This window comes from Papaver somniferum, unplaced genomic scaffold (genome assembly GCF_003573695.1).
Source record: "Papaver somniferum cultivar HN1 unplaced genomic scaffold, ASM357369v1 unplaced-scaffold_21, whole genome shotgun sequence".
Classification (NCBI taxonomy): Eukaryota; Viridiplantae; Streptophyta; class Magnoliopsida; order Ranunculales; family Papaveraceae; genus Papaver; species Papaver somniferum.
The window spans coordinates 17852868-17877402 of record NW_020631041.1 but is presented as its reverse complement, the minus strand read 5'-3'; the positions used below and the strand labels follow the sequence as shown (position 1 = coordinate 17877402).

The 24535-nt window shown below is 36.6% G+C and overlaps 1 protein-coding gene and 1 pseudogene across 1 annotated transcript; one reads left to right on the top strand and one right to left on the bottom strand.

Moving 5' to 3' along the window:
• Positions 1 to 11261: 11261 nt before the first annotated feature.
• Positions 11262 to 11885, top strand: LOC113339703 (protein LATE FLOWERING-like). The gene has a single exon (XM_026584935.1). The coding sequence runs from the start codon at positions 11262 to 11264 to the stop codon at positions 11883 to 11885; it is 624 nt and encodes a 207-aa protein (XP_026440720.1).
• A 3293-nt stretch (positions 11886 to 15178) lies between these two features.
• LOC113340226 lies at positions 15179 to 20879 on the bottom strand (annotated as a pseudogene).
• Positions 20880 to 24535: the final 3656 nt, after the last annotated feature.

Genomic DNA, 24535 nt, shown 5'->3' with positions numbered 1-24535 from the left:
TCTTTTAATTGAACAGGGATGATTTTAAAGTCCTGAATAATGAAGCATTATTTTCTTTAATCACATTAATTTCAAGTTTTATTTTATTGTTGATTATCTTTATTATTTTTATTGTCTAAGAATATTGAGGGGTTATTTAAAATGATCAATTATATTAGCCAATCAATATTTCTTCTACTAGTTTAGGGTTGTGTGATACGTGTAATTGTCATATCAACTCTTTACACAGTAGTAAATCGCAAGAGCTCACAGAGGGATTTTGTTAAGCAATTGTGTGTAAAGATAACACTAGTAAGCAGGCCGAGCTTATGCATCTGATGCTAGGATTAACCTGATTCATAGAGTGTAAAGCATTCGACTAATTTACACCTTGAGAGCTTATTCTTGGTGGGTTAGTTGAATAAAATCTGGTAGTCGAGCGCTTCCGTATCCAGTGACAGTAGGAATCCGGGGGATAGCAGAGCTTATTGCTATTCTACGGTTGGTAACAATATAAGTTCAACAAGAAATAAATTTATATTTAGTTAAGTTTCGGTTCAGTGACGGCGAATGATTCCCTAATCATCTTCTTTATTATTATTTACAGCAAAGTATTTTTTTTTTATTAGTTACTTTAATTTAAAAATCTAAAAATCCCCCTTTTCGGTTACTTTTAACAACTAGAAACTCCTTGCTCTTCGTGGGAACGAACTCCTTGCCATTATATTACTAGTTAATTGTGTGGAAATAAGTAATTAATTTGTTGCATTAACGACGCGCACCATATCCGATCAATGGTTAATTGTTCTAAACTCCATTTTAATCCTAGAAACATTCTTAGAAGACAGAATAGCAGTCTCACACAAACTGTTAGCTTCAAAGCAATTTTCAAGTGATCAATATATCAATACGAAACATTCCGAGTCTACATCAAATGACTGTCTCACACAAATCATGTAAGATGTTACCAGGCGATTTTTCACATGATCATCTTTTGACTTTCGTCAAGAATAAAAGATGAACTTGGTTAAAGAGAAAGCTTACCAAATGTGTATAAAGTAAAGTCTATATAGCTATACGACTTTTGTCTCAATAGGAGATAACATAGAAATGAACTTTTGAGTGATAGATGACAAGTCTCCACACACCTTTTGTTGAAGAAGTTCCACAAGCTCCCCTTAGTAGTTCTTCGTCTTCAATCGATGAACGCCGTGAAGTCTAAAGCTCAACTACACATTCTATCCTAATCCGAGACATAGATATAAGTAGACTAGAAATCAAGACTTATAGTTTTGGAAACTAAACTTGAAAAACAAGCTTGAGATAGCAACGCTTGCGAGTTTGACTGAGTAGTGCTCTAACAATCTCCCCCTTTGTCAATTTTAGTGACAAAACTATGAATACATATGGATTACAAAATAAAAAAACTTTGTAGATTCTCATCCAAATTCTTGATTTCCTTGGTTCTTCAACATTACTCGAAATCTTCGTCACTTCCAAGTACTCCAGTGATTCTGAACGTGTTCAACTCAACATCATAGTTGTTGAAGATCCGTAGCCATAACAATAAGAAAAAAATTATTCTCAATTATTGTTATACAGTGTCATAGTATTATTACACAACATCAAAGTTCAATTGTATCATAACTTTGACAAAGGTAGTATGATTAGAAGAGAAAGATAGCTTACGAATTCAATGTTCATGACAAGAGGAACATAAGCTTATTGTTCTACTAGAAACAGGAAGAGAAAACTTAGAGATAACATGATGCACAGTTCGCATCATATGATGGCCTAATCTAGAATGCCAATTTGTAACATAGTACGTTCACCAATAAGAGTTGTAGAAGAGGTAGACGAATCATCAAGAACATAGAGACCACCAACCCTACTACCGCGCAGAAGTACCTTCCCCGTACATCGATCCTTCACAAGAAAAAAATCAGGGTGAAACTCAAACAATACATCATTATCAGTGGTAAGACGTGAAACTGATAACAAATTATGAGAGATTTGAGGAGAAAACAAAGTATTGTTGAGATGTAACTTACGATCAGGAGTTCCTAAGATAGAGGAACCAAAATGAGAAATTGGATTAGAGGAGCCATTACCCAGTTTTACTTGATCAGGACCTGTGATGCAAATGAGCGATATCATTCGTTATATGATCAGTAGAATTCTATCAGGTATCCATGGAGAGGAAGAATAAGACCTTTTTGTTGCAGCAACATAAGCACGAGGAGCAGATGATTGTTGTGGATGTGGACGACGAGGAAGCTATGGACGAAAGTTACGATCAAAACGCTTCCAGCAAAGATGAGCACGATGACCAGTTTTGTCACATAATTGACATGGTGGTGCTTGCTGAGTACCTCCATTCTATGTCTGTACAGGGATGTTGCGTTGTAGATAACCAGAACTTGTCATGGTAGGTCTTTCAGAAGAAGTAATATTAGCAACATGCTGAGAGTGTAAAGACTTATTTTGTTGATCCACACTAACACAAAAGTAAGAAGGTACGTTATAAAATCTTCAAGTTGCATAATACCCATGGAAGTGGTAAGAGATGTGACAATAGCATCATATAAGGACTCCAATCCAGCAAGAATACAATGACGTAACTCAGTGTTGGTGATTATAGTATCAGCAACAACTCGACTGTCAACAATATCACGAGCACGATCGATATAATCTCTCATAGAAAGAGATACTTTCTTCAACGCATGGAGTTCACATTGTAGATGATGAATATGAGCATCATATTTAGAAACAAATAAAGATTCAAGGGAACACTAAACTGCCTGTGAGGTTGTGAGACGATGAACTTTTCCTAGAACAGCAGGAGTTAGAGAAGAGAAGATCCAACCTAGAAGAATTCAAACTTTTTTCTTCCAAGAAGCATATTCAGGATTAGGGTTTTATGTGTTTACAAGAGTCGCAGGAGGACAGGGTATTCCACCATTAACAAATCCATCAAGTTCATAACCTTGAAGATAAGGTAAGAATTGCGCACGCCAAAGAGAATAGTTTGTTTCATCTAGTTTGATAGTGATGATGTGATGAGGTTGAGAGAAAACATATGAACCCATCATATATTGAGAAGGGTTGAGAACTTTTGAAATTGTGGAAGTTGTAGAAGATGCGGAAACCATGGAGAATCGAACAAAGAGGATACGAAGTTAAGTTTTAGAATTGGTTAGGTTTAGAATATAGAAGATAAGAGAGGAGAATAGGTTTAGAATGATTATTCGATTCCTTGAATGGTTAATAACAATTCATACATGAGAGTTATCTATTTATACAGACAATAACTTAGAGTTCTAAACTACTTGTAATACAAGTATTGCGTAGTTTACAGAGTTTCCTAAGATACAAAACATTCTATGTATAACAAAATTCTAGAACTTGGACAGAAGAATTACTTGAGCATTACGTTGTCTCAATACTGCAGATGCTTTAATTTCTCAACCAGTTCCCGAAATGTTGGTCGGTGTTTTGGGTTACTGCATACAACAAGTTTAGAAACAGAACAAAGTAAGCATAAGTGAGAAATTGGGTCATGGGATATACTGAATCATCGGTTAAATTTCATGGGTCAGGGAGAGAAAAATTCATATTGTGAAAAAGAAACACGTAGAAGATAAGCACCTTTGCCAGCAGCTCTCAATTATAGAGACCCATTCTGGATCCATTTCTTTTGAATGTCAAGTCGTTGGTCCATGAATCCTACAACTCCAATCACCTGCGTACATCACCACATTTTTCAACTGTTCATTTAAAAAATCATTCAATAGTATCCTAGATATATGTTAGAACATCAAGATGAAGAATTGGGGCAAAAACAACTCCACAACTATAGTACGACGCGAGTTTTTCTATAGGTGTAAATTAAGAAATACACACCAGTTGAAACAGAAACAGATATAAGGAGGGTAAATTAAGATATATAGTTAAGACAACTTAGAATCACAAGAGCATTGTTGAAACTATTGAAAATTAAGGGAAATAACGCTTTATGAATGTAAAACCCAGATAAAACCATAGTAGATGTGCTGTCTCAGAATCACCTGAATGTAAATGAGCCTAAAGAGATTAAAGCAATACAATGCATTTATGAAGGGATGAATGCATGATGCAATGCAGTTATAAAAGGATGAATGTAGAATGCAATTGCGGGCAACCTAAGTTCAAAATCTCATAAAGTTTGACCCAAAAACATCAGAAAGATAGTCTCAGCATATCTAAGAATCATTCTCCCTTTTGTCCCACTCTCCCTCCAAGCTAAGGAAGAGTTACAAAAAATTGAAGAAAGGAAAATAATGGAAAATAAAAATAAAACACAAATTTGGTTAAAAAGACCAAAATCAACAATTTCTGAGTGAAATGGACAGTTAGATTTTGATACTGTTTAAATGGATAAAAATGTAAAAAAAGGCAGGATGTAACCAGTTTCATCGTGCCCATTTTCAAATATTTTTTCTTATTTTTAATTTACATAGGATGTATCCAGTTTCATCCTTGCTATTTTTTAACAAGGGAAATGGGTCATTTGTCCAAATATTTTTAAATTACGGTTCAAATGGACGAGTAAAAAATAGTTTGGGTGAAATGGCCAAAAAAGAAAATAGTAAGGATGAAACTGGTTTCATCCTAACTTAAATTTAAAAATAGCAAGGATGAAACTGGATAGATCTTGTGTAAATTAAAAATAAGAAAAAATATTTGAAAATGGGCACGATGAAACTGGTTACATCCTGCTTATTTTTACATTTTTGTCCATTTAAACAGTATCAAAATCTAACTGTCCATTTCACCCATGAATTGTTGATATTGGTCTTTTTAACCAATTGTGTGTAACATGTTTGACCGGGACAAAATCTGGACACTAATCCCTTCTAAGGGATGGAGTGGAATAACCTACTTCCCAAAGCTCACTCAATTCTTAATCCAGCTATTAATAGCAGAAGTAGCTTTTCAACACTAAGTCGAAAAGTTAGAGTTAGTTTGGCTGTCAGATTCCAAAACGATTCCTGAAAGTCGAAAAATTAACTTTTTGTGAAGCAAAATAGTTTTGTTTCTGCTCTGGAGAAGCAGAAGTCAGAAGAGATTTATATCCAAACGTGTTATAAGAGTCGCTCCTTATTTTTTGGTAATAATTGGTAAAGCAAATTTGTTGTTGATAGCCCATATCGGGCTATTGGAAGGGTCACTCCTTTATCTGCCTTTGGTTTCCTCACGGGATATTCGATGGGATTAAACCTGGATGCCGATTGGTGTAGAATCATTGTGCTTAAATCGTGTAATAATAGTTAGCAACTAGTTAACCAAATGGAGTAGTCAAATTAACACTCACTGTAGCACAACGTGTGGATTCCCTCCCCCAAGAACACATTTAACCTCCATACGGAGTTGTCGTTGCTTTATATTTATATGTATGTTGACTAACATGTCGTACCTTCTGCTTGGAGCTGACTAAATTTGGCAAAGGTCACATTCAGCCTCTGATACTATGTCGTGCTTTTTTTTCTTTCTTTTTTTCACTTACCGGAAAACAAAAAGTACAATATATGCATGGCATACACTAGTTCACAGAGCCAGTTCAGTACCCTTTTACCAAATCCGTATCAAATACTCAGGCGCCAAAGTTGTCCTATAATATTCGTCTTAACTCTAGGCTTGTGCGATAGTGATGATGACACTCTACAGCAAATTGCACAATTACAGCATTTGCTTAGGCCATTCAGTTATAATACGGCTATCCATCTTGGCTATTCGATTTGCCTGTTGGACTTACGTTATCCACCTGGTATATATTGTAATGAATCTCAGTTAAGACTACTGATCAACCACAACTTACTTGCAAATTTAAAACAAGGAGGTATAATCCCAATCTGTCCAACAACTTCTACCGTATCATAAAAAACGACAATCGTAGCAACTTAAATGGTAACTTTATATATATATATGTAAGGGTTTTCTCAGAAAAACATGGACAAAACCATGTCCTTCAGAGATATCGTACACTCTACATCATTTTGCTTAGGCAATAGTGTAGACGCGGATAATGAAAGAAGAAAATCTGCGGAAACTACTCTCTCTTTTTCTTTTTTTTTTTTTTTTTTTTGGAAAAAAAGGTATTAAGACCTCAGTACATCATATTACGAATTGTCATTACATCTTGATCCCAGATTTGGATGTTAAGGAAGTTTAATAATTAAGTCCCATAGTCTATCTTCCGTCCAGATATGCTAAACATTAAAATTATTACAGAATAAAGATAGTTTTACTGCCCATATGATGTGTATTGTTTTCACTAAAGTAAAATTATGGGCTCTAAAGTTCATTTCAAACTTTTTAGTATTTCCAAAATCTTCGTTGATCCCGTATCTTTGTCTGCGAGCTTCCGCATACATTCCCACCAGCAGCACTAGAGTCGGTTCTGAGTCGCTCCTAAAGGAGATCCTGTGGCCACTCCAATCGGTTGCCCATTGGAAAGATGCTTCCGCTCCTTCCCTTTCCAGATCCTCTAAGGTTGTGCTGTCAGTGGTAAGACCTCTTGCTTCTCTGACTGCACCTGTATGATCAACAAGAATTAGGCCAATGTCTGCTTTAGAATTAGGGTCTAGCATAGTTAGGGCAATATATATTTTCAAAGACATATCATTGCCCTCTGATTCAGTAGGGTACTTTTTGATTCTCTGAACAACATCATTTATAGAATTATAATAGAGGTCATTCGTAATGTTATGGTCCGGCCTGTTTACTGTGTTGTAACTGTTGATGAATTTGATAATATTTTTTGCAGTTGTTACACTATTCTGCCTTGTCTTTTTGAAAACCATATCGCACCTAGCTTTCCATATAAACCAGATTATAATGCTACAAAGTACCTGCCATTCAATTTCATAATCTCCCCTGTTTGTGTTTTCAAAACAATTGGATAGCCATTCATGAAAGTTAGTTGTACCATTTCTAACGAATTCCATATCAAGGTTTTGGTGCATCCATACCTGAGATGCATAGTTGCAATGTAAGAAAAAGTGAATTAATGTTTCCTCGCTTTCATTACACAACTTACACTTGGTATCAATGTCACAGAGTATAGCTGCCACTCTCATGCTGTTAGCTGACACTTGGTATCAATGTCACGGAAACTACTCATTTTGATGGTATGAAATCATATACAATAATTTCGTGTAGTTATTGTCACCGGAAATGCTCACAGACGTGAACGGTTAGCTATATTAGCTGCAATCACTAATATTTTATCTTGTCCATAGCCATTTGGGGGCTAAGCTGGTTGTCTTTTTGGATTAAGTCGGCCCATGTATCCATAGCACTAAGTGTAAATAGACCAACAAATACCATAATCATTGTAAAATCTCACTTACAAATTCCCAATAGTAATGATCAGAAGAAAGAAACAACATTTTGCACTATCCGAACGACGGAATCTTTGGCCCAATTTAGGGGACATTAAATGACCCTTAATAGGGATCAATTAGTCGCCTACCTATTAAAGGTTTCCTAAACAGCAAATCAATTACCTGTCATTTTTTCTTCCAGAGGATATAGGCCAAACCGAAATGATGTGTCTTTGTGACCGTAAATGGTCAATTTATAGAACGGCCAAACCAAAATGATGTGTGCACTTGACAATGTGTCGTACATTTATATGCATGTCAGTTAAAAACCTTCGGGTAAAGGGAGGTCCTACTACATTTATATGTGCGTATATTTTACGGAAATGCTAAAGGTACCGAGTCCTTAATCCCGATTAAATCTCCCGAAGAAAATAAATAAGGGGACCCACTCCCAACACTCCAACCCAATGCTGAGAACTTTTAATCTGGTCTATCAGATCGTAATCGGGAGAAATTAGGGTAAGTGTATAATGAGAATATGTATTAGAATGAGAGAATATACGGAAGTCTACCAATGACGGCAGAAAAAATCAAACGAAAAGAAAGCTAATATTACATGAACAACTTGTCCCAGTCATTAATCACAGAACTAAAGAAGTTGACATGAACTCTATTTCCAGCTGCTGCAGCCCATAGGAGGATTGAAGTCTTAACTTCATAGACCAAATCGTCATATGTTTTGAAGATATGGTTTGCATCAAAGGTACGGCTTTTGCGCCCTTTCCATAAGGACCAGAATACTGCTGCCGGTATCAAATTCCAGATATAGTTTCCATTATGTGTAAAGGTTGTATTTTGCCAACAGAGAGCAAGCTGCATAACCGATCCAGGAGTTACCCAAGCACATCGAGAGGTAGGCAGCAGCTGAGACCACATTCTGAATGCAAATTTACACTGTAAGAAGAGATGACGTTGAAATTCCGACTCATCACCACATAAAACACATGAGGTGTCCAACTCAAATCCTTTCCGTAGAAGAATATCCTTAGTGTTTAACCTGTCGAGAACTAAACTCCAAACAAAGAGGTTGATTTTGGGTGGAATAGCAACCTTCCACACGAAAAGATATGCGAAATTATTTATTCCTTGTGATTCAACCAGTTTACGATATAATGTTTTTACGGAAAATACACATGAAGGATGAAATTTCCATCTTCTTGTATCTGGAAGTTGATCTCGAACTGGTGGAATATCACCAATCATGAGGAGAGTGGCGTATTCTCCATCTTCTGAATTAGTTAGGACACGTTTGAAACCAAAGCACCAATTCCCCTCCGCAGATATCATATCTGCAAGCCTAACATCTCTGTCTGTAGACAACTTTGTAAAGGCTGGGAAATAAAGTAGCCAAAAATTGCTGGCCACACCATATGTCATTCCAGAATGCAATTCCACTGCCTCAATGCAAATAAGGTCACATATTATGGTACTCCGTAGTCTTTGCTCCATTTTCTCACGTACATGCATGTTTATTTATCATGGTACTCTTTAGTTTTAGTCTTTGCTCTATTTTCTCACCCACATGCATGTTTATTTTATTTCCATGGTTGCACTAGTTCAGTGAGCCACCTGCGCCGGTATCGTTGTATCCAATCCTTATCAAAATTCAAATGAGATGTTTTTTCTGTGTTGTCTATTTGTTAACACTAGTTCTCTCTCCTAATATTTTCTCGCATGTGAACTAGCAGCAAGATAGTTGTGCCGAATGGTTCAGCGCCACAAAAATCACCTTTTCACGGAATTGTTCAGGATATCTAGATTTATTTTTTGATCTGACGTCTGAGATTGGGGGCGCTAAACCATTCAAGGCTGGACGTTGTTTGATTCGGCGACTAACATGTTGGATTAGAACTTTCATAGGACTTAGGAGGTCGTTTTAGCTGACGTGGACTGCTACTCTAGCTGCTAAATTAGCACACCATAGAACTAAGCCTTATAATAATGATGACACTCTACGACAAACTGCACTTTTGAATGCAAACTTTAACAAAAATTCTATTTGAAAAATGGCATAGACTCAAAACACCTAAAGCAGCCCTCTTATTTTTCCCCAAATGGGACCCACCTAATTTTTGTGTCTATGCCGTTTCCAGTGGTTCAAATAGACGGTCTATCCAGAACCACTGTTAATTTAAACGCCATTCAGTTTATACGTACGGCAAACTTTACTACCTGCATGGTGTTATAATCATGAATCTCAGTGAAAGATTTCTCACTCACAACTTGAAAATTTGAAACATGCATGAAGCTATAAATCTTAGGCTTAGCTAGCTAGGGAGTGTGTCCAACTACTTCTACTGTAACATTAAAATTTAAAAACGACAGTTGTGGCAATTTAAATAGTGATAGATCCCCCCACCAAGAGTCCTTTATCCATTGTTTTCACACAGAAAAACATGGACAAAATCATGTCTTTTAGAGATTATTGCTCTCCCGTCAGACTGTCAGAGTGTTGATTCATATAATAAAAGAAGGAAATGTATGAGGTAGTAAGCACGTACATTTTTCTACCATATCACAGCACGCAGTCTAACACAGACATGCCTTAATCTCCGGCACAACACAACACGACCACACGTCACGCTAAACACGTGAGCTCGAAGTTTAGGTTGTGCTGGGATGGCACGTTTTACACCTGAACTAAAATAGTTCATTCGTGTTGAGAAATAATTTCTAATTAAGATAGTTCGATAATTAAATTAGGATGGAAATGTTCGGCTACACGTACTAAGTACTAACCACAGTTGCATATTGCTAGAATTTTTATTTTCATACGTTCACAAAACCGAGTCTGATTTTATCCTGCAACGAGTCTGATTTCACGTAAACAACTAATCAAATGGATTAGTCAAATTAACATAAAAATGGATTACCCAAAAACTTTGAGCACGATGATTTTTATCCCGAGAATCTTGGAATCGTGAAGGTATAAACTTTTTTTTTTTTTGACGAAAAGGAAAATTCAAATTAAGAATGACCCTCACTAATGCAGTGAGGAATCATGAAAAGTTAAGCTAACAAGGCTTGCTCATACCTATAACAGTATTCCAATTACAAATAAGAGTAGATTTTGAAATACCTTCAAACAAACTAGTTTTTAAAGCCCAATTATATAAGGTGCACTTAACAGCCAGAATCAACTGATTTAAGTGTCTTCGTTTATTTAAATATAGTCTGTTATTCCTCTCATTCCAAATAGTCCACCAGATAGCGAAAGGAAGTATACCCCAGACTTTTTTGATCACCTTCCTGCCTTTCGTACTTCTCCATTCCCAAATGGTCGACGTCACACTCTCAGAGAAGGTCCAACCTAACTCAAATCAAAGCTATCAAGAAAATAATTCCATATTTTGGCCGTCTCTTTGCAATGTATAAACAGATGATCATTTGTTTCCACAATTTCAGCACAAAACAAACAAACTGGATTCAGAATTTTACCCGCTCTATGAAGAAAATCCAAGATTGGAACACCTTTATGACATAAAGTCCACACGAAGAAAGAAACCTTTAAGGGAGCTCTGGCATTCCAAATCTGTTCGTCAGGAAAAGCAAGATATCCATCTATATCTAGGTATAAACTATTTGCCTCATACCGATCTGTCGTTGTCTTATATATTTATTATATGAATGTTGACATGTTGACGTTGTACCTTGGAGCTGAGCAAATTTGGCAAAATTAAGTCTTTTATTCAGCCTCAGATACTATATATATCGTACTCTATCCAACTACTTCTTACTGTGTCATTAAAAACGAAAATTATATCTAGCAATTCAAATGGTGATAAATGCCTACACCAGAGTCCTTTATATATACTAACTATACACTAGCATAGCTATATGGTTTTCTCACAGAAAAACATGGACAAAACCATGCCTTTCAGAGATTATTGCTTCGACGATAGTGTTGATTCGGATAATAAAAGAAGAAAATCTGTGGAGACAAGTCATTTTGCTAGAATGAAAACTTTTACATTTTTGTGTAGCTATTGTCACCGGAAATATCATAGTGCACAAGCATTAGGCGGGCATCAGAATGCTCACAAACGTGAACGTTCGGCTACATTAGCTGCACTCACTAATTCTGGGTATCATAAATACCGTCAGCACAGTAACCAAAGTCGCCACCACCACCACAACACCACCACGGCCACAACCATGCATGCTCAAGCATATGTGAGTTCTTCATCATTGTTTTCTTCACCTCTTCCTGCCATGGATAAACCATCATTGGGTATTCTAGTTCGGTCCAGGGTAAAAAAACCAATATCTTCTGTATTACCATCATCTGCTCCGGGTTCTTCTCATCTATGCGTGAATCAAGAACAGTATCCATTACAGCAAGCTGCACAACTATCTGATTATACATGTCTGATGACCGACGGGCCAGAAGGTGTTAACAACTACTTAGATGTGGGTTTGTCATTGTCATTGATGCCACCGAATGAGGGAACAACAATGCTTGATTTGTCTCTTAAGCTTTGATTAAGCCATTAACTGTCCGTGTTCTGTAGTTTATCTTTGCCGATCAAAAAAAAAGAGTGTTCTGTAGTTAACCATATATATCCTTTTGGTGATTAATTTGCAAACTTGGTTGTTGCTGTCTGTTCTAACCTTGTGGTTAACCTATGGGTCGGCACATTTTTGTTTCCAGCATCTGATGTCGTGATACTTTTAACTCCGACTGATATCAATGTTTGTATTAATCCTCCTTATTTTACTATCATAGTTAAATAATCATCACATTATCTTAATTAGCTTTATTATGACTGCGCGCAGGAGCATGGCGCGGTACTGTCACCATCTGTATTTGTTCTTCCAATAGTTCGACCTCTATATATTCTGATTCTTGTTGATCGTGATATACACAAAAAAAGTAAGGTTAGCATGGTTCTTCTTTTCTTTTCAAAACCGCAAGATAATATCAACTAGGTAGAATTATAGAAGTCAGAAGTAACAAGTTTATTCTTTGAATCATTGTGTGATGGATTTCTCTCCTTGTATCTCAGAATATCCATTCCATGTTAAAAAGTTGAACATGTGTAAAATGTTGTTGAACTTTGAGTAAACTGTTGGGAGTTTAGTCACTCGTCAAAGGGTCAACAAATGAACAGTCATTTAGGTTGGACCCGGAAAGGCCTCCATTACACAGTCATAAAGTATAGGGCCACCTAGTTCCCAGTTTGATGAATTGGTCCCTAAAACGTTTCTTCAGCAAGAACACTGTGAACAAAATAAAAAACAAGACATGTTCAAAGTTGAAACCCTAGCAAGACATGTAATGTGAAGAACCCTGATCTCATTATCTGTCAAGGAAAGTACTTATATACATTGATCTAAAGAAGATGAAAAGATAAAGTAAAAGAACAAGGATTTTGAAAACTTCAAAAGATATTTGCATCCATGAGAAAAAAAGATTCTACAAAAACTCTGTATTCACTTTCGCTTTTTCTTTTTGTTTTGCTCTATATTTTCTTCTAAAGTGCGTGTATCTTAAAAGACACTCGTCAGTTTCAGCAGAGCAGACTACTCTCCCAACTGTTTTCAAACTGCGTTATGTAAATTATGTAATGCCTGCTGAGCCTGAGAGACTCGCACAGTTTTTAGACCATAATCATCGTTATAAATTTACATGTTGCTGCGGCCATTGGAATGGGCATTTGGCACATGCTCCCACCCCTAATACACTTTCTTTGAGTGTTTAAGGGCAAATGGGAAAAAGCTAGCGAGGCTTTATATGATTTAAGGAGCGACATTATGATAATCAAAACCACATTTTTCTCTTGATAAGATTAATTAACTACTTTATCAAAATTCGATGCAGAATTCAAGTGGTTTTCCCTCCGAAAATGGGACCATGGGATGGGAGTACACAAATCTTTCTTTATCTATCTTTCTGTAAAGCTGATTTTTAACTAATTCATATTCAAAATTCAAATTTATTACTACTACTTTCATAATTGTAATTAGCTGGTAGACTGGCAGCACAAGACTATTTCTTCCTTGACTACTTCAACTTTTCAAGTATGGTAGAAAACCAAAAAAAGTAAGGTTAGCATGGTTCTTCTTTTCTTTTCAAAACCGCAAGATAATATCCTTCACTTTCGGTTAATCTATTGAAGTAGCTTGGCCGGTGTCACTGTAACTCAATATTAACTTTATTATCCTAATTGAAGTTAGTACAGTGGTGTCGCTCAACCAATTAGAACGCACGATGGATACTTAATAGCGCAACTAATTAGAACGCACGACGGACATTTAATAAGGCGATAAAGATATACAGGGAGAAGACAGTAAGTTCATTACGTCACTACTGACTCCATGATGACATCATAAGAGTCACATGAAAGGTGTGAGGCCAAACGCGACAACTACAAAAGAAGAGCACGATATAATCGCTCTTATAGATCCGCAGGGACGGACCCAGGATTCTCCCTTGGGTAGGTCTGGATTCTAACAGTCGATAATGTCGTCGAAGACCGTGGCAAATTTTTTGGAATACATCACATAATTAGTGGCCAAATAGTGATCCATCCGTAAAATACTAAATTAGCTAGGGAAATAAAAGTTAAAACGAACACAAATAACAGAAAAACAAAGTGATTACCAAAAAAAAAAGAAAGTAGGAGTAGAAAGGTAGTGAGTGGAAGAAGATTATTTACTTTAAACATGACTTAAATTTTTATCACCTCATAGTATGGGCTAAAAATCACATACAATTAGCTAAATACAACTAATATGTGGGTTAAACATAAAATTTAACCTAAGTTTCTATACTAAATTCTCTTTACCCAAAAATTAGGGACGGGCTATACCCTCCTTTAGTCCGTTGCTAGGCCCGTCCCCGTAGATCCGAAATAAAGGGCTTTATTAGCTGTAATCCATTATAAAAGGGGCCAGAGGCCATTGTAGAGAGAGATCGTTCTGGAGTCTGTTTGGGAAACTTAAGAGAGAGAAATTTATTTGTCCATCAAGTTAGGATTTATTGGTATTTATATCTGTAATAACTCTTCTTCACAATAGTGACACTTAAAACTTCTTTCATCATGTCTTAGATTTGTTTTATATTAGTATTTGGGTGTGATTATACGATTTCCCGTAATTACATTTTGGCGCATAGAAACAACTCGGATGATAGTTACATTTTGGCGCATCGAAACAACTCGGATGAGTAAGAGGAATGATCCTCACCTGTGAAGTAGTTTTGAAAGTTTTTTAAATTTATCATATCGTTTTTTTACGTTTACAAGCTATTCAGCTGCGGGTTCGTCACATATAAACAACTCGGATGAGTAAGGGGACCGAGGGGTCAGAAGGTGTTAACAACTATTCAGCTGCGGGTTCGTCATTGTCGTTGATTCCACCGGATGAAGGAACAACAATGCTTGATTTGACCCTTAAGCTTTGACAAGTCATTAAATTGTCCGCGTTATGTAGTTAACTCTATATGCTTTCGGTGATTAGTACTCCCTCCGTCTCTAAAAGATAGGCAGGTTTGTGAACCTGCCTATCTTTTAGAGACGGAGGTAGTAAACAAAATTTGTTGTCGCCGATGACACTTGTAGCTTCGACTGATATCAAAGTTTGCATTGACCCTCCTTATACATTTGTATCGTGGTTAATAGAATCATGAAAGTATCTTAGCTCGCCTTAACAGGACTGCAGGAGCTCGTTCCAATGACAAACTCTCAGGGTAATGCACTGCAGAATACTAAATGGCACCACTAGTTGTCATCCTTAATTATCTAAATTTGAAGTCCAATAAATTGAGAGAGTTGAGCAAAAACAAGTTTACTGGGTAATGTCACAAAACACTTGTTTTACACAAGGAAAAAAAATCGGTGTTCCTTTTATACAGCATAAAAGTTCGATGCTTCTGTTCCAACCGGAAAGAGCAGCATAATGTCATGTCAAGTGCAAGTTCTACGCCCCAATCTGAGTTCTAGAGGTTGAAACACAACCTCGAAATATGACCGTGAATCCAGCCATCCACCAGACATTTCTGGTGCTGATGTTGTGCCAAGAATTCAAATATCTAGTGCCGACGTTGTAGTTTCACTGCCTTGTGCTAAGCGGGATGCTTGGGCTTGAAGTCTCTGCAGATGCTTTAATTTCTCAACCAGTTCCTGAAATGTTGGTCGGTGTTTTGGGTCACTGCGTACAACAAGTTTCCAAACAGAACAAAGAAACATAAGTGAGAAATTGGGTCATGGGATATACTGAATCATTGGTTAGGTTTCATGGGTCAGGAAGAGCAAAATTCATACTGTGAAAAAGAAATGCGTAGAAGATAAGCACCTTTGCCAGCAGCTCTCAATTATAGAGACCCATTCTGGATCCATTTCTTTTGGAATGTCAAGTCGTTGGTCCATGAATCCTACAGCTCCAATCACCTGCATGAATCACCGCATTTTTTATCCTATGCTACACAAATATACTGTTGATTTGAAAAATCGTTCTATAGTAGACTAGATATCTGTTAGAACATCGAGACGAAGATTGGAGCAAAAAACCACTCCACAACTGTAGTATGACGCAAATTTTTCTGCTGTTCTTATTTATCGAACGGATATTACAGGACAATTCCTTAGATAGAAGCAGGAAATTACTAAAACGCCGATTCCTTTGAATTTGGTGCAAGCAGCGACAGGAAATTACAGGACAATGTTCCACGAAGGACTGGAGTGACTAAGTAATAACATATATGTTCACTTGAGAAAACATTCAATAGTAGTAGCCTAGGAGTAGGTTAGAACATCGAGACATAGATTGTGGCAAGAACCTCTCCGCAACTGTAGTACGAACCGCGCTCTTCTGCTGTTTCTATTTTTCTAATAGCACTGAACAGATAAGAGGCGAGATATCACTAAAAAGACAATTTCTTTGACATTTGGTACAAGCGGTGACAGGAAATTACAGGACGATGTTCCACAAAAGGACCGGAATGATGAAATAATAAATAACGAAATACCTGCATTGAGTTATACTTATCCCAAGGAATCTTTTGTGTGGCAATTTCCCATAATACTACTCCATAACTATAAATGTCAGACCTAAAGATACCAAGAAGCAAGCCGAAAGTAATTAGCTGATGAGCTCGAGCCATGAGCCAAGTTAGAATAATCAAACCCCATTGTCGAAGAGTCAAAGCAAAAGGAAACAAAAGTAGTTGAACTTACTTCTCATCTGACCGATCATTACGGAGAACCTCTGGAGCCATCCACTGCGGCTGGAAAGATTAAAAATAAAAGAGAACAACAGTTAAATCAAACATCCCGTGGTAAAGAGAAAATGAACTAAGTAGTCATTCAGGAAATGTTATAATATATACCGTTCCTCGTCCTGTAAATGTTGACAGAATGTTTGATGCTTGAATTTTGAGAGACCAAAATCGGCAACCTGTTTAAAATGAATAGAAGATGAGCATGTGATGCTTCTATGCATAGCGTTGCAGATAGAAAGACTAAGATGATACCCAAAAACGAACCTTCACAGTCCAGTTTTTATCAACCAACAGATTTGATGACTTCAAGTCACGATGAACAATAGGTGGGTTGCAAAGATGAAGATAATTCATACCCCGTGCCTATAGAAGGGTCACACAAAAACTCAACGGTTGTAGGAAAAACTACTTTTGCAGGGCAGATTCAAACACCAAAGGGAGTATGGAAGTAACATGCACGCATACTACACTTAAAAAGAAAATGTAAGGAAATATAGCCACATCTCGAGTTCATACAACAGCGAGGCCTCCTTTAAATAGCTAACAAATTCAAGATGTTCAATAAATCCATTCCCCGACTGAATACCAGACCCTTGGGTCATTACCAGAGATATGGTGTTACTTAATGGAAAAGAGTGTACCTAATATTGATATCGAATGGACATGTAACACAATCTAATTCCATGTAAACTACTGTTTGATGTTTCTATAGAAACTGTTTACAGCAGTACTCACAATGTCCAAAGCCATGAGAACACGTCGCCTGCAATCTAATTTCTGAGAGCCCCGCTGAAGCAACTGATACAAACTTCCACTGCATAATAAAAGATCGAAAACTCAGTAAGCAAGAAAAAAAAAACAGAATAAGGCCAGCGACAAAAATCTTGAGTACAGTAGATAACATTACACGCGCGAAGCACAACAAAAATGAAACAGAGTACTGGTATTCAAAATTGGAAGTTTTAAGAAGAAAAATGAAGAATGCACCATGGCAGGAACTCTGTAACAATGCAGAGATGCTGAGGTGATGCTACTGCCCCCATAAATAGTAGTACATTAGGATGTCGGAGCCTCTTCATAAGTAAGACCTAATGTCTCTTTGTACAAAAAAGAAGTCCCACTTGACAGCTCTGAATTTGTGAGTTTGTGAGGAGAGGAAATGTCGTCTATTGACAGCTTCAGGTGCATTTTTATTATAAAGATTAGCTTAATTTCAGAAACTACCTCTTGTCTGTAGGAATGCAGCAAGTCATCTGAGTAACCATTTTTGAGAATAGCTTTAATGCAACATCCTGCAAAAAGTGAAAGGGGTGCTTGTTAACACAATGACAAATGTACGACATTCTCTCCCCTCTGCATAACTTTTCAAGTCTGGTCGACACACCATGCTAATGTCGAGGGCTGGTGAAAGAAATCCCAACATACCAGCATAACTATAGTAAGTTGCCATTGGAGATACATATTAGGCATACATAATGGCACTCCCTGATCCCTAGGATTATATTTTTCAGGGGAAAAGAAACCATACCGAGCCACACCACAGACCACGATACACACTTCCACATGAACCTGGGACAATCAATTAGAATTCAAGTATCACAAAGCACTTCACAGTTGAAAAGCATGCGGAATTCAAATAAATACCGAAATTGGAATTCTGGAGTGGGGGACAGAATGACACATCCTTTTAGTTAACCAAAATTAGAAATCTGCAAAGCTGAATTGACTTCTTAATTTTAAAACCATATGCACAAATTCATAGCGGCACAAGTAACTACCACACCCTCAAAAAACAAAAACAAAAGCAACGCCATTTTGATATAAGATTCTGATAAATTAGGAACTGTGAGAAATATATAATACCTTGACCGATTTTTTCCCCGATTGTCAAATCTTCCCACAAGATATCATAATCCAAGGAACATGTTTCCCTGTCAACTTTACGAATACCACTGCTTCTTTTATTACCACTTGTGCTCACACTGCTTGTATGTTTGACAATAGAAGGAGGCAAAGAACCTGGGGCTTCACATTCTAACTGGTTATTACCAACAACCTGGAATCCCAGCCTTTCGTTAAAATCAGAATTCTTCTGTTGATCAAAGTAAATTTCACCATCATGATTCGCGAATGGAATGACATCATGGGTAGTCCGCGCTACCAACGCATCCTGCTCACTTCCCATCCATGGCCATGATATCCCCTTTAATCCAAGCCTCTGCCTTAGAGGTTATTTTCTTGTACGTCCCAATCACCCCATCACCATCATCGCGACCAGAATCTCTGACAGGTTGTTCAAGGGATCTTCTCTCTAGGGTATCTTTGATAGGAACACCAAAGGGAGACGGGAGTATGCCTCGTCTAGGTGTGCTAGCTCTACTCGAACTTAGATCCTTCCTGTGATAAAAATAATCGCTATCTCCAGACTGGACTTCCGGCCCCAAAGTGTTCTCGTTAGTCTTCATCTCTAACCAAACTTTGTTGGACACTCTACATGCCTGTTCCATGGTTCTATAATCACGAGTGGCTCATCGAAACAAGATCATTAAACAAATGAATTTATTCAAAAATTAACGGAATATTTCATAATTCTAGTTTCCGTTTTCTTTTTTTTTTTTTTTGCGTCCATCTAAAATAATCAAATTAAATTTTATAAAAGTTTAGGCTTACCAAATTCGATTTGTTTGAGGCGACCATATCTTGCAGAGGTTGCTGAGTATTAACACCAGGTTGAACTGTTGGGCTACAACTCCTAAGCCATCTAGAGTTTGAACACCCTTTAGGAGAAATTTTTCCAGAAAATGGAACGAAACATCTCTAAAGGGATCTGCATCACCTGATATACAAATAATCCCTACCAATCTACCATTATCATCATATAATGTGGTACTGGTCACAATGATACAAAAAGCTTCCCCTACTTTATTCCTTACTGGGAACTGTCCTGTCCAATCTTCTCCCGCGATAATCCTCTCCACTATTTCATTTCCTTCATCAGCGTCTTGGGAATGTACGAGTAACTCACAGACATTCTGGCCAAGCGCTTCTGATGCAGAGTGTCCAAAGAGGAGCTCTGCCATGCAATTCCTATGGAATACAAATACCGAAAAATGGAATGAAGTCATGAACTAAGAATTTTATGAGCCTGAAGGATCTCAAAACTACCACAATAACGGATTTATCCCAACTAACACCTCAACCAGCAAAATTTAGATCAGTCTAAAAATCCTAATAAACAATAACTCACTGTCCACTTTACAAATTCATCAACGCTGCTGTTAGAAACACTGAATTTGTTCCTACGTATGACTCAGAAATATGATAAAGCTCAATCTTATAAGTTCTAACTCTAAAAGTGAAGCCCATAATACAAGATCCCAAAAAATATGATAAAGCTCAATCCCAAGAGTAAAGTTATTCAATCTGAGAACAACCCATTCCTAGTAATTGGGACAAACTTTTTTTTCTAAAACCACAATACAACTATCATTATCAAAACAGTCCTTAACAAACAATTGAAGTGAACAGCAATAAACGGATATATTTCGAGTTAATTACCAGTAAATTATGCAACCAGTAGTATCAAAAATATGAATAGACTGACCCATAGACTGCAAGATATTCAAAAACTGCTTATCAGTAAAACTCAGAACAGAAGTTTCAATTCCTGTATTAGGGTATGAAAACTCGGCTCTAGGTCTTCTCCTCCTACTCTGACTCTGTAAAGGGGGTGAAAATCCCTGAAGCAGAACCCATTTTCCAATTATCAGAGTTACAACTATTTCCCTCATCATCATCACCAGCAACACTGTCATTTCGTGCACAGTTGGATCTTTTAATGAAACCTGATTTACTAGGTATGTAAGAAGACGAAAGGGTTAATTTGTAGATCTCTTCTTTGAGATATAATTGTTCTGCTTCAAATTCTTGAACCTTCTTCAGGAGGTGTTGTTGTTCTGCTGATGGATTGCCTCCCATAATGTTTTTTGTTTTTATTTTTAAGATTTCTTTGTTTCCAATTTTCCATCCATCATCATCAGAGAAACTAATGAAGATAACAGTTAAAAGAGAGACTCATTTATATCAGACAGTGTGCACTGAAATTGAGAAAGACTTTCTGTTTAGGATCAGAACTTCCTAAATGTGGGTTGTCTTTTGTTTATTTTGTCTGTTGGCTTACACATTCCTCTTTTTTTTTTTTTTTGGTTTTGGACAACAAACAAAGAGAATGATTATTCGGGCATATATACACACCCCATTGACTCTCATTCCGTAAGAGTTGTTCAAGGAAACAAAAAAATGTCCACCTTCATTTCGGTTAATCTTCACAATTTGCTCAACTAAAACTGTGATTGTTTATTCTAAATATCCTAAACATCATCCTAAGCATGAATTATCCACTCTCCAAACATCATGCACTGACAACATGTTTGGTTTTAGGAATTGAATTCTTGATAATACAATTCCGGGGGAATGTGGCCAATTTCTTAATTTTGAATTCTACGTAATTAAGAATTTTGATTCCAGGAATCGGATTTCCTCCAAAATAGATGCCCATTGCATTGGTCTAATAGTGCAATGGAATTGGATCCCAGGGCAAAAACAAAAGTAATTGAACTACTTCAACCAAACGCTAATTTGTTTTGGATATGAATTCAATTCGGATTACCCTTATAATTGAATTCCTAGGATTCCAATTCTTCCAACCAAACGAGGTGTGAAATTAAATCAAAATCTAAAGTAAAATTAATTGTACCAAAAAAAAAAATCTAGTCATTCTGTCAAAGATCAAACAACAACAATGATGTCAAAGATGAGATAATAAATTATTAACCTGTAAGAGTTTTGATCAAAATAGAGATATGCAGCAGCAGCAGTTGAGCCTCAGTGACATTTATAGGGTCATCTTCTCGACGTTAAGTTTCTTCTTCATAGGCAACAATCATTAATCTCATGAATGCTTCATTCAATTCCCTCCCTGGCAGTAGCAACTCAAATTTCCATCAATAGGAAAAAAAAAACAATCTGCCTGGATATATATCTTTTAATCAAGTAAGAGTTGCTTACCTTTTGGAATTACGACGGCACTGATTGAGCAATCAGCTGTACCCATTGATGACCAGCTTCTTTCTTCCAGAACCTCTCTTGATCACAGAACAATCAGCTGTTCCCATTGAAATGGAGCTCAATACTAAAAGTTTACTATAGTTGCAAGCGTAATTGAGACCATTATAATCTATTAACTTGACATTAATCTCCATTTATACAAAAGAAAAGAAAAATTATTTCAAAATCTAAGCCCTAGATTTTTTTGGGGGGTTTCTTTCTCTCAGAGACGAGTAGGAGGAGAAGAAGTGAGATATTAGGGCTGGGAATGGATACCCAAATACCCGCACCCGAACAGAAACTGGGTGGGTGATACGTTTCCGGTTCCAGGTCATATTATTAGATCATGTGGAGCGAAAAATCATCCGTATCTTTGTGATGATCCATATTTTACAGACTAAAAAGTGTTATTATACGTGACTTTAACATCCATATACCATATGTTTGCGCTCCAAGTTATAGGTTAGGGGTGCGATTCTCATGCAGTCTGATTTTAGTTTTAGAATTTAAGTCTATTTTATCCTTCGCAAGTCTGAGAATCGAACCACTTTACCACTATCTATAAACCACATCATAAGTTTCGCCTCATTTCTATTCTAGTCGATATTGAATATGATTTTGTAATGCTTCTCGATCTTCTACTCTGTAGTCTCATATTTTCCATCCTCAATTCGAGATTTTGCCTTGTTAGATTTGCACGTTCTTCTGCCTCAGCTCTTCTTTGTTCATGTATTCTTCGTCTCAACGTTTCTAACGCTCCAATTTATTCATCTCCATGAGTTATTCCTTCATCTGCTTCTTGATTTCTCTCTGCCTGTCTATAGTTTCTGGTTTGTTGCTCTTCTTCTACTTCTTCTGCCGAATTTGATTGCCAAGTGTGTATACTCACCCTATCATAATCTGTATTCCTCCCTTGTACTAGTGTTTGTTGAATTGATGGTTGAATTTGATTTTCTTCATTATTTCTCATTCTAGTAGATTCTCCCATTTCACTTCTTTCTCTTCCAGCAATTCTCTTGCTTCTTCTAACAGTGGTTGGTTGTTCTGATGTATTTTTTCTCCTAACCATTTCTTCAATGTTAAAGAATTGCAAGAAATTATGTAAAATTCTTAATCAATCACTCCAAATCTTTACAAATCTCAATATTAATCTTCAATTTTTTCTAGAATAATCTTCGATGCGTCCCTGTTTCTAGCGCCATTATGTAGTTGCAGGAAATCCTACACTACACCCCTCATATGATTTCATTATTACTCAACTCATTTTTAGGTTTACACTCTTAATTTTATTGATCAATCTTTGAATGTTCTTACAAGAAAAGATAAAGAATCAAGAATGACCTCTGCTCTAGACTTTCTCTCTCCTATTTACTTGTTTCTTACTCAAAAAGATCTCTCTATTTTCTTTACAACTTGAACGACTATTTATAGGGAAATACATAGTGGATGACAGCTAATCTGTCATTTATTTTCGGATATGGCTTGCGACATTCTCGCAACCTTACAAATGTTAATCTCGCAAACTCTCTAATTTTCACAGGATCATCACATCTTTCTCATGATTTTAGCTGACGTTGTTTATTATATCATTTCTGAAATTGTTCTGCGACCCTGTTGTGTTGTGTTGTTGATAATTTCGCTGAAATATTGTCGTTGCGAGATTCTGATCCTACAGGACTGAAGGAATATAATATATTGGGATATTTAATGTTTGGTACCCAGCAAATGACCAACACATTACTTTGGTACCCAACATTTCAAATATTAAGGGTTGGTACATGGATCCGCGAGAGACCGTCAAGTCAAACCCTTGACCCGACCATACTAAAACGCCCGTAACAGAAGTCGTGTTATTACATTATTGTCCTCACCAATACTAACATTGACATGGGTTGTCTTAACGGCTGGTTAGAGTCATGATACGTGTTTCAATCTGGACGACGAGTCACACATGTGCCATTTTTAACGGCCACGATGAGATCTCAACACGTTACATAAAAGAAACACCTTCTACCGTAATCCTTTCAGTTATCGAGCAGAAATAGAACTAGGGTTTTCAGTGAAGCCGAAATGGCGATTTTTACAGATTTCAAGTGATTTCGATTGATTTCGAGTGATTTTCATTGTTAATCCTAGGGTTTCGATAGATCTAACACTGAAACCAATTTGATAAGATTGATAACTTTAATTTTGTTTATTTGAAGACAAAAAAGAACCAAATCAAAGACAAAAAGGACCAAATCGAAGACAAAATCAAGAGATTATCGAGACACAGTAAGGTAATTTCGAAACACAGTCTATTTGATTTTAAATTGGGATTGTGAAATTAGGGTTTTATTAGATGCGAAATAGGGATTGTAAATTAGTGTTTTCATTGTTTATTGATTCTATTGTTAAAGAATAACTTTTTCTTTTGTTTTCTTCATAAAGAACAAGATGATGTTGTTGTTTAAAGGGACAAAATCAATCTTTTTTAGTTGTTTAGTAGTTGTTGTTATGTCAATTTTGTATTTTTATCTGATGGTCCCTTCCTTTACTGTTTTTTTGTCAGAAATGGTGGGTTTTGTAGGAGGAAAAAATATTTCCCCACTAAAGATGGATATCTTGCTGATTCTCAAAGGGCTAAGAAAGATACTCGTTTGAATAAGAAGAGAGCTGATTGTGTGTTGGAGGAAGAGCTTGATTGGTTATCTCAGCTAAATAAGTTTGATGAGATAGGCAGAGTTATTTAATTGGATGATGAAGTAGCAGAAATTGCAGTTAATGAAGGTAGTATAAAGGCTGATTTAGTTGCAGGTGTTAGTAC

What these genes read in the sequence shown, in the direction of transcription:
- LOC113339703 (XM_026584935.1), top strand. Translation starts at nt 11,262, where the DNA reads ATGGACAAAACCATGCCTTTCAGAGATTATTGCTTCGACGATAGTGTT.